Source organism: Pelobates fuscus, chromosome 10 (assembly GCF_036172605.1).
Source record: "Pelobates fuscus isolate aPelFus1 chromosome 10, aPelFus1.pri, whole genome shotgun sequence".
Lineage (NCBI taxonomy): Eukaryota > Metazoa > Chordata > Amphibia > Anura > Pelobatidae > Pelobates > Pelobates fuscus.
In genome coordinates, this window is record NC_086326.1 from 114983907 (window position 1) to 114995743 (window position 11837).

At 40.8% G+C, this 11837-nt stretch overlaps 1 protein-coding gene across 1 annotated transcript in view; it reads right to left on the minus strand.

Annotated features, from left to right (window-relative positions):
- Positions 1-5724, minus strand: part of LOC134574787 (glycine N-acyltransferase-like protein 3) — a 147515-nt gene extending 141791 nt beyond the window's left edge. The window contains exons 1-3 of the mRNA XM_063433864.1: positions 5701-5724; positions 4535-4645; positions 4283-4394 (exon numbers count right to left, since the gene is read on the minus strand). Of these exons, the coding sequence (XP_063289934.1) occupies positions 4283-4394; positions 4535-4645; positions 5701-5724 (247 nt within the window). The remainder of the gene's footprint in view (positions 1-4282; positions 4395-4534; positions 4646-5700) is intronic.
- Between the last annotated feature and the right edge of the window lie 6113 nt (positions 5725-11837).

Sequence of the window (11837 nt, forward strand, 5' to 3'; positions counted from 1 at the left end):
GGAAATATTGTGCAACATGGTCCAAACACCAATCAATCTTATAAAAACTGGAATTCGAGCTAATAATTGACCAATGAGGTTCTGTTCACTGGAAACTCAGAGATCGAATCCCTCTTTCAGCTGCCAGGGTAAGGTGTAACTCCACTGATGGGGACATAGTAAGTGGCTTGGTCTTGTTAGACCAAGATAGGAAGGATCTGTAAGGAATCCAGAGATGCCATTGGGCCCATCTGACAAGTCTGCTGGTGGAAGCCAGGATTCCTAGTAGTAGCATCTATTTTCTTGCTGTTACCAAGCAGAAATGAAGAAACTGGGAGAGAAAACCTTTACATTCTGTGGAACTGTTCCCGAGATAGGGAAAAGCAGAGCATAGAATCCACTCAGGAATGTCAACCACTGAGCTGGTCTGAAACTGCTTTTCTTGATATTCATCAAGCAGCCAAACTTTAGGAGTTATGAAAGAACTATATACCTCTGTGTGCCTGCCTTCTGAGGGTCTAAGGCTATCAGTAGTAGATCCTCCAGATAATGGAACCATGTGGAGTTCTGGACTCTCAATAACACTATAAGCACATGTAAAGATTCCTGGGGCCGCATTGAGGCCAAATGGTAGGGCACTAACATGGAAGTTCTCTTCTGAGCCAATGCCGAAGATCTCTGCAGATTGGACTGAAAGTAAGCATCCTTGAGATATATAGAGGTAAGGAAATTATTCTTCCAGATTGCTTGAGATATGGATCTGTGTAGGCTTGCATATGCTTTTCCTCTTAGCACCAGAAGAGAGGCAAAACTTGTCCCTGGAACTGCTCTTGTTCTGGGGAAAAAAAAATCACCTCTTCGTCCAGAAGGCTTCTTCCTTCAGTGTTTTACCTTTTGATTAATTGGTCTTAATACTCCTGTTGGTATGGATACTCCTGTGCCCGTTTAGAAAAAACTCCAGTCTATATCAATCTGGACCATGGATACCACTCAAGCCTCCAGAGTATGACGAGCCCAGGTATGTGTGATCAGAAAAATGAGGCTCCTAGTACTGCTGAAGAGCAAAACAACTGCTTTATAGCTCCATTAGAACCTTGAAAGGCAGGTTTACCAACTGCCATGAGTTACCTCTGGACTATTCCCTGCAGGGCCAGTAGCTCCATGTATCTCAGAATTACTGGTCACTGGAGGTTCTCCGGTCAATCTATGAGGAGCTGGGATCCTTGGAACTTCCATCCTAAGGTACCAATATCTTGCAGCCCTCATTCGCCTTTTCAATGGAATTATCCAAAGTTTTCCCAAACAGCACCATCCCTTCAAATAGAATGGTGTAAAGGGCAGACTTTGAGGATGAGTCATCATCCCAGAAACAGAACCATAATGCTTTCTTAGCTGCTATAGATAAAGCCATTTGAGCCAGAGAATATCCTAGTTACATCTAGGGAAGTTTCTGTGAAGAAGTCAGTTGTAACCTGAAGACTTCAGACTGCCTCTTCAATCTTGGCTTTTAATCTCTCTCTCCATAGTAGCCTTTAGATCTTTAATCACATATTTCATGTTTGTAGAAACAGCAGCGGAAGTCACAGCTGGCTGGCCTCCTGCAATGGTAGGCGTAAAATTTTGGACAGGTCTGCGTCCACCTATGATCCATAAGTGTGTAACTTAGGTGGTGTAGTTCTGGGGTTGGAAATAACTTCCTCCACAGGGTAAAGCCTGGCCTCTTTTCTTACCCCTAAGGCCTCTGGAACTTTCTTTGTAAGCCCTGCCCGCATGTCATGTGACTGCACAGTGATAGGTCATGCTGAAGCGACAACCTTCTGGAGGAAGTCAGTGCATAACCGATTCCTTCCACTGTTTAATCCTCATAACCAGATCCCGGTGAAGAATCAGACACCTAACAAATAATAATAACTAAATATTACCTGTGGTAAGGTACCGTATATACTCGAGTATAAGCCGAGTTTTTCAGCACATTTTTTGTGCTGAAAAACCCCAACTCGACTTATCCTCGAGTCAATGTCTGTATTATGGCAATTTACATTTACGTTTACTTACCTTTCCTGCAGCTCCTGTCAGCTCCCTTCTCCTCCGCGGCGGTCCGTTCAGCACCTCGGTCAGCTCCCAGTGTAAGTCTCGCGAGAGCCGCGGGGTCATAGTGGGCTCTCGCGAGACTTACAGTGTGAGTTGACAGAGATGCTGACCGGACCGCCGCAGAGGAGAAGGGAGCTGACAGGAGCTGCAGGAAAGGTAAGTAACAGCTCTGCAGCCCCCACAGTCCCCTGTCTGTATTATGGCAATGTAAATTGCCATAATACAGACATTGACTCGAGTATAAGCATTTAATGTAAAACAATGCCCTTCAAGGTAAAGAATGTACTAGCAAATTACACCCTAAATCAGGGGTGCCATAAATAAATAAATCATGCGAGTTGTAGTTCTATAACATCTGGGGATCTATCTTTTGGGTACACCTGCCCTAAATGGCAGTGAATTGGAGATAACAATACATGAGAAGGCTTTGGGAATTGTTATAAATGGCAAACTAGGCAACAATATGAAATGTCAATCAGCAATGGCTAAGGCCAGAAAATTATTGTCATGTCAAAGAATAAGGAGGATGAATTATTTCTCTGAATGGAGGGTTTTCCAAAGTCCATACAGATGTTTAAACAGCAAATGGATAAATACTAAAAAAAAACATAATATTCAAGGATATAATTTTTAATTAGTGGAGTAATGGCTTCTTGATCCAAAGAGAGACCTGCCATTCTGGGTTCAAGAAGGATTTTTTTTCTTAGTTTGTTGTAAAATTGGAAAGAACTTCAAACTATTTTTGTTTTGCCTTCTTTTGGATCAACAAAAAAAGATGAGAGAAAGGCTGAACTTGGATGCATGTCTTTTTTTTTTTTCAGCTGTGTAACTAATCTATGCTTGTTTGCATTTTTGTTATCACCCATGCTAGAACCATTTACTCCAGCACAACTACCACTTTGACATAATATTCCCAACATAGTCACTCAAACAAGCTAATCTTCTGGAATAGATCAGGACTGCCCTCCAGAGTCACCATGTTACGGTATAACCCGGTATAGTGAGAGTTAATACCGATTTGGGGATTCACCTTTACAAAGGAACAGCAACTCACGAACGCTTCAATTCACCGAACTGGGAAAATACACAAAATCTTTCTCTCCTGCATACGAGACCAGCAACTCACGAATATTCCAATTTCCTGAATGGAGAATCATATGAAATCCTTCTCTCCTGGAATAGGCAAAAGAATAATCCAAAGTAGCAATCCCCCCAAACACGAGACCAATCTCCGTCTTGAGGGTAAAACAGGAATCTGATTTATTGAGGGCTACATGCCCAGTATTTATGCAGGTCTCCCACCTGGTGGAAACTCCCCTAGGGGACCAGATGGAAGACTGGGACAAGTATGGTACATTAGTCAATCACAGTGGCTCAGGCATAACCACTCCCCGTTGAACAAGCAAACCCCTCCTCTCTATCCTGGAGATAATTGGGAAGAAATCCAATTATCTCCATGGATAAAGGCAAAACGCCATTTTAAATGATACAGTAAAAATACATAAAATTCCATAACTGTAAAACTACCGAATGTATTCAGTAAATATAACATATCCCAGATAGCCTAGATCTGAGCGCACATTATTACCGAATGGCGCTCTGATCCAATACACACAGTTCAATCGCCATGGAGCCAAAGTCTTTCACACTGTTCTTTCGGTATACGAATGACTCCATGGGATGGCTATCTGGGTTAAGTCCATTCGTGAAATAAAAGTCCCGAACGGACCGGTGTTCGTATGCCGGATGACAAAGAATGGAGGTCAGCGGTTTCAGCGGTGTTCAGGAGAAAAAGTGTCCGTTTTGGGTTCCAGTTTGTTGATGAACACCGCTGTTCATTCGTGCATCTAAGATGGCCACCGCCTCATGGTCGGCATACGAACGACGACCACCCAGCATACGGTATCAATTAAGAGGTGTCTGCGGTTAACCACAACGTTCTAATTGAGGCCAATAGGTTAACCAGCAGCACACTTCTCTTCTGGGTGGCCGGCCGTTAGGCAGTTTGTTCGGTAGATTAAAAAATAAACGAACTAGGAAGTACGGGCAGGCAATTACACGAATCCACACAAATCAACTGGGATAGCAATATAGTTCTAAGACAGAGGGATCTGTCACACACCAAATGAACCAAACCTTTTATATTAAACATTTACATGAAAAAGTTATATAACATCTAGATATTTATAAAACATTGCAATAAAGTACATACTCTGAACCTCAAATGCCTTTGTCCAGTCTATCTGTTCCAAGACAACTTGTATTTTTGACTCATCCCTGAGGAAGAAGCTGTAAGAGTTGGTCAAGGGATCAGACAAGGTTTTCTGTAGAGAGAAAGAAATAAAACAACCAGCATAACAGAAAATCTCTCACCCTAAACACTCTTTTATCAAACAGATATATTAGTACTGTTGCATTGTGTTAAAACCCTAGTTAAAACTGCCCACATGTTGTACAAAGAGACTGAAATTACCAAAGGACGTGTCAGTACAGCCTCAAAACATGGCCAGGAATCCACCAGAACTTCCATGCAGAAGGGATTTCCTTTAAGAATATTGGAAAGGCTTCCATATATCTAGAAAAAGAAAATACAGGATAGCATATTCATATTTTCACCACTTTCCTTTCACAATTAAATGTTATTTATCTATATTATTCAAAGCTTCCTCTTCTCTTCCTCTCTCAGGATCTGTTCTTTATTTCTTCTGATCTAACACTCTTTTTAACTGATTAAGAAGTGCTTTATCAAAAATTTCTCTAAACAGAGCATTAACAAATATGGCAAAGGCATAATAAATCAGAGTGTGATAACACAAATAAGGAACATTAGCAAATTGGGACTACATTTCCACTATGTCAGTTTTGGCCTATAATGTGAAACTATATAGTTAAGTGGCACCCTTAATATTTCAATATTTTTCCAAGGCACCCCAGGTAAAAAATGTTTAGGTTGTATATATGTACAGCGCTGCAGCATTTACTGGCGCTAAAGTGTAATGTATAGTGTTGGTGTTTGAAGGCTTGCTTATATACAGTTTAAATGTTTTAATATAGGGGTGTGTTTGTTTCCAATGTTTGCGTTTGATTGCAGGGGTGTGTTTGAATGTTATGTTCACTTTTAAATGCGGGTGAACATTTGTATGAAGTATTTGTGTTTGAGTGAAAGAGTGTTTGTATATCTTTTTTGGAGTTTAACAGTAGGGGTGTGATTGTATGTAATATTTTTGTTAGATTGCAGGAGTGAAGAGAACAAATTGAATACAGCTCACTCTGGTACACTGAGAAAAAGGGGGGTAACCCCTAGTAGAAATGGGCACAAAGGAGTAGAGGTAGTGTACCAGTGGGAAGGGTACTGGGGACACCTAAAAGGTGTTATAAGTTTACTGAAATGCCAGTAAAAGGCTTGAAAAATTGAAAACAAAAAAGTTTATTGAAAAAGTATAATATTAAAAATTGCAAAAAAATTGCAATCACCCAGAGTGTAAACACACAAACTAAAGAAATAGTGAAAACCTAAAATAAATAATTAGAAATATAATAAATGAAATACATGGCTTGAGAACTTAAAATCAAGAGATTCAAAAGTGTACTATATATACATTATGTACTGGAGCACACGTCTGTGCTCACCGGGAAGCTGTGTCTGATAAACATTGTAGGGGGAAGGCTGAGATTAGTATTAGGGAAACATGCCTAAGAATATGGAGGATGTAGGTCCTATGTGTGTATTTGTATGAAATTAAGATATTGAGTGGTGCCTAAATACATAGAGCCTAAATTAACAGTATAGCAAAAAGGCTCTGTAATGGGTATAACTGATAAAATGTATCAAATACATCAGGACGCGCGCGTTTCACCCGACCAGGCTTGTCAGAAGGGAACCGGTCGGTGTGAGACACTCCGTTTATAAAAGGGGAGATCACTCGTGATTGGTCCTTGACAAGTGAATGTGATTCGTTAATTTTGTTAACGTCATGGGGATGGTTCTGCCCATTTAGTGACGTAGAGGAGGAATGTTAACCTTTCATATGCCAGAAAAAAGCAAAAGAATAAGAAGACTCAAAGATTAGTGTGTAAAAACAGTGGAAATAAGTTGATACACAATATTTAATTGTTGCAAGATTCTTGCGCAGAAAAGTATGATAGTGTAATTACAAATGGGAATAAGTATTTATAATGATAAATGAAGAGATGGTTATTCCCAGATGTAGTACAATGGTTAGTTTAAAGAGACAAATAAAATGTATAATACTAATGCTAGCTGGTATGGGAATTAAGGTGACATAGAGAAGGGATATTAACCCTTCATGTTCCAGAAAACAAAAATTAGTATGTATAAGGATGGAATCATCCAAGAACAGTAAAAAAATTGATGCAAAATATTTAATGCAAAATATTACGGTAGGTTGTTGCAAGATAATACTTGCACAGAAAAATAATAATAAAAATGGTATAATTACAAATTTAAATAGTAGATGAGAAAATGAATATTCTCAGGTACGGAACAATGACTAGTTTGAAGAAACAAATAAAATGAATAATAATAATGTTACCTAGTATGGGAATTAATAATAGGTGTAAGACACAAGTCCAAAAGTATAATAATAACAGACTAAGACTAAGTAAATCTATTTAAACGGCGAAAAAATTATAATACTAGTAAATTAATATCATATTGAGGTCAACACTGGCAGAAGAATAAGCCTTTGTTTATGGAATAGACAGATTCTACAAATTAAATAAGATTGAAGGGGGAAAGGATCTTTAAGTTAGTCCTGGGAGTAATTTGATAATGTGATGCAAAAAGTAAATTAAAATACCCAACATGGGTTAAGATATACATTGATATCAGAGACTGAAAACGTATTTTTGGTAACGGAAAAGGAATATGTAAAGTTTTAATATAAAAAAGGATATGCTAACCACCTCAGTAGTAGTAAATACTGTGGCATTATATATGAACTTCTTTATGGATGAAGGGAGTAAAATTAAACTCCTCATTTAGGCCGTTTGGAGTTAAAGTTTTGAAATGATAAATCCATCTTGATTCCTTCATTAACATCTTATTATAATTGCAGGAGTGTGTTTGCATGTTTTGCTGGTGTATGACGGCTTGGATGTATGCAGTCATACATGTGCATTCCACGGACGTCCGGCAGAAGTCCATATAAGGGAAGGAACAGACGAGGAAACAAAGACAGGTGATCTAAGGGTTGCGGATTGGCGGAATGGATTCCAGCAATAACAGGAGGGACTTTTAAATAGAGCTTCGGCTCTGGATATGTTGCAGCACTTTATTTTTGTACCATTTGATTTTACTTGTGTATTGTTTAATTTGATTTCTCCTGAGGAAGTCTACATATAGTAGACGAAATGCAGAGAGCGTATTTTATTTTATTTTACTTTTATTTATTTTAACATATATTATTGCCTGATACTCTTGTGCCTTACCTCTACCACACACCACCTGGACAGAGGAACGCAGAGACTAATTGATGGGCTTTTTTACTTCTTATATATCGTAAGTGTACCTGAATAAAGCATGTGATTTATACATTTAAGCAGTGCTGTGCTATGTCCATTTATATATTTTTGCATGCATCCATGGACACTGAGATCTGAAAGATGGCAATTCCTGAAGATTTAAAGCAATACTAATGGGCTTGAAAGATTCATTCAGTCTGTGAGTGCATTATTGTAATAAGGGGCCAATTTTTGCCATATGGTATTTGTGACAAAACCATTTGTCTGTGAATTACTTTTATTTCACCTCCATTTGTCTGTTTGTTCGGCTATTTTCCTGTCCGTGCAGCCCCTACGTTTATTTACTCTTTTCACCGAACAGCCGGCCACCCAGCATGGAAGTGTGCTACTTGTTAATCTCTGGGCCCCATCAGAATGTTGTGGTTAACCGCAGAGACTTCCTAATTGTCGAATGTAGGCTGGGTGGTCATCGTTTGTATGCCGACCACGAGGTGGTGGCCATCTTGGACGTACGAATGCTCAGCACTGTTCATCAACTATTTCATGGAACTAAAAATGGACACTATTTCTCACGAACACCGCTGAAGCCGCCGACCTCCCTTCTTCTGTTTATCCAGCATATGAACGCCAGCCCGTTCGGTACTTTTCTGCACGAATGGACTTACCCCAGATAGCTATGCCATGGAGCCCATTCGTATAACGAAAGACTTGAAAGACTTTGGCTCCATGGTGATTCTATGTGATCTGAGTGCTATTCAGTAATAATATGCGCTCAGATCTAAGCTATCTGGGGATACGTTAATTGTACCTAGTGCATTCGGTAGTTTTTGTTATATATTTTTATGTGTTTTTACTGTCCTGTACAAAATGGAGTTTTGCCTCTATCCTCAGAGATAATTGAATTACTTCCCAATTATCTCCAGGATAGAGAGGAGGGTCCTTTACAACTAAAGGGGAGTGTTTATACCTGTAATACTGTGATTGGCTAATGTACTGTTTTTGTCACAGTTTTCCACCAGGTCCCCTAGGGGAGTGTGCACCTGGTGGAAGACCTGCATATATACCGGGCAGGTAGCCCACATTGAACCAGATCTCTGCTGACCCTCAATACGGAACTTTGTCTCGTAAATGGGGGGATTTATTTGTATGGATTTACTGTTCGGCTGTTTGGAGGGGAGAGTGTTCGTATGATTCCTGTTCAGCTGGTTGGAGTGTTCGTGAGCTGCCTTCGCATTCGGGAAGGGAACATCCTAAACGGCATTAACCCCTCGTATACTTGGAGGTGCCATTAAAATTGGTGGCAAGCGCCGGGATGGTTCTCAAAGCCCAGAAGGACAGGACCCTTAAGGAATTATTGGAGAACCGGGGCCGACCGGCCAGTAACCATAAGAAGAGGGACATTATCGCTGATTTAGTCGAAATGGATAGAGCCGAAAGAGACAATATAGCTGAAAGGCTCAGCATAACAGACAGAACACCCGAGGAGGCAAGTTTTGACCGGGCTGTTAATATAAGGCTGGCGCATTATGGTCCTAACCCCACAGTGGAAATTTTTGACCGGGTTATAGCAGCTGAGAAGGACAGTCGACTACAGCAAAGAGGTGCTGCAGCAGCCGAAATCCCAGAACTCCCAGTGGAAAAGAAAAAGGTAAATTTTGCTGCTTTTTAAAATTTTAATTGAGGCAGAAGGAGACATTGATGGGTACTTTGAAAGGCAATGTGCCCTACACCGGTTACCCACAGAGGATTGGGTTACCATTTTGTCCAGGAAATTGTCCGGCCGGGCCAGCAAAGCTTTCAGGGCCATCCCAGACAAGGATATCGCTAACTATGGTTTGGTGAAGGAAGCTCTTTTGACCAGGTATGCCGTCACACCGGAGGCATACCGGAGGCGGTTCAGAGACACCAACAAACAGGCTGGGGATTCATATACAGAGTGGGTATGCTGCCTACACTGCACGGCATCCCACTGGGTCGCTGGATGCCAAGCCGTATCCGGGGAAGAAGTGCTGCAGCTGTTCTTACTGGAGCACTTCCTTGATAAGCTGTCCCCAGGAGTTAGAGAATGGGTCCGGGACTGGAAACCCTGCCTGAAGCTGCTCGCCTGGCGGACGAGTACACAGACGCCCGCAAGCTGGATAACCCTGTGACTAAGACAACCTCTCAGGTGGAGTATCGAACAGCGGCACCCCCTCCAGCGGCCGCCTACCAACCACAGGTTACACATTTTTCACTGACAATCATATTTCTGCGCCAGGGAGAGCTTAGAACCATTGGTTCTATTAAAGAAATTTAGGGATTTTTTTTTTCCAGCCTACCTCACCATGCACCACCCCCTATTCCCTACTGTTGGCCAGTTTGTCCTGGAGAGGGTGACTCTGAGAACTTTTACTACAGAGAACAATCAGAGCCAACAGAGAACAGTAAGTTTTGATATTTTAAAACCCGCTAAATACTTCTAAGAACCACTGACTGATACAATGGGTGCTGTTAAAGAAGGCAAGATGAAACAAACAGAGGACGACATGATATGACATCTATACCTGCAAATATGAAGGAGAAGTATGAACAGACAGACAGACGTGATACATTCACAGTTATCATGGAATATATGAAAAATTAATCATCAACATCATTATCAGAAAGACTCTGGAGAAAACAGACTGTACCTGAATTATCTTATACAGTAAGAAAGAAATGCAAAGATGCAAACAAAAGGATGCTAGAATATTGGTTATTGTGTCTCCTTCTTACAATCTGCAGAATTATCATAACATCAACCCTAGCTGTCGTTTTGAAACTGCATTGGGATTATGTTAACAAGCAAGAAACATCTGAACTGAATTGGACTGCACATAATACAAGTTTTATGATCGTGAGGACTACCTCCAAGAACCATCTCACAAGGAGAGACACAGCTCACAGTGAAATGATTGCTAATGTGACCTACACTGGTATTTCACAAAGAACCTATTGAAGATCATTCCAAAAACCGATTATACGTGAGAAAGATGTGATTGGACTATTTCCAATCCTAATAATGGACTTAACGATGATGGCAAAGCATGCTGAAATCAGAAAAAAAACGGGACAGATGCTTGTGAAAGACTTTGGATGCACCTATGAAGGTGATGCAAGAAAAGACTTTGCCATATAGTTTATCATTGAATGACTACCGCAAACAGCCTTCTTATGCTGAAAAGAAGTGCTATGCTAATTCTGGACATTATGAACAACAATAAACAAGTGAAAAAAAGGCGCTTATAATAGTGATTGTGATCTTATTGCATAAAGCAGCACCTATAAGTGTATCAGCTCATAACACATGGGCGTCCGCAGGAATTTTTCGAGGGGGGGGCATAATTGTAATGACATCTATGCTTGGCCCCTTTTTGACAGTGTCATGAAGGGGAGGAGCATAGTGATTATCACATAAAGCCAGGGTGAATAGCGTTTTCACAACTATGGTGTCAGGAATACATGTTTGTATTCCTGACACTATAGCGTTCCTTTAAGCAAATTAACCCCTTAAGGACACATGACGTGTCTGACACGTCGTGATTCCCTTTTATTCCAGAAGTTTGGTCCTTAAGGGGTTAAAGGAACATTCTGGTTACCATAACAACTTCATCTAAATGAAAATGCTATGATGCCAGGAAGCCCCTGGGTGCTCTTTCCTTTAAGGGGTTAAACCGCTCTCAAATGGTTTAACCCCAAAGGCTTCCTCCAGCTCCAGGTCCCTCAGTGGTATTCGGCATCTGAAACGGAGTGTCAGGAAGTGCAGATTGACGTCAGGCATGGGTGCCGCTGATTGGCTAGAGTTGACAGTTGACGCTCTAAGCCAATCGCTAGTTCCCGGTTCATAATTTTTTAAAACTTTTTTATGAATGGGGAGCTACTGATTGGCTTAGTGCCAGCTGACCGCTCTAGCCAATCAGCAACACCCCTACCCAGCGGCACTCTGTGCTTCCTGACATTCAGTAAATAAAAGTGAACACATTAACACTGATAATTTTTTTTTACCTGGGGAGATGAGAAGTTCCAGAGTTTCCCTGCCAGGCCCAGGTACCAAAGCCTTATGATGTGGTGTCCAGAATAAAGTGGAGGGTTCACTTCATTTGTCCTTCCTGCTCCAATCTCCTTTTCTTCTCCTTCATTTGACAGTCTTCTTTTTCTTCTGACACTGTCTTCTATATTTGGCTCATTCTGCTCCTTTATCTTCTGCTTATTTTGCGCCCTTCTGCTCCTTTCTCATTCTGATTCCTTTCTGCTCCTTGCAGACC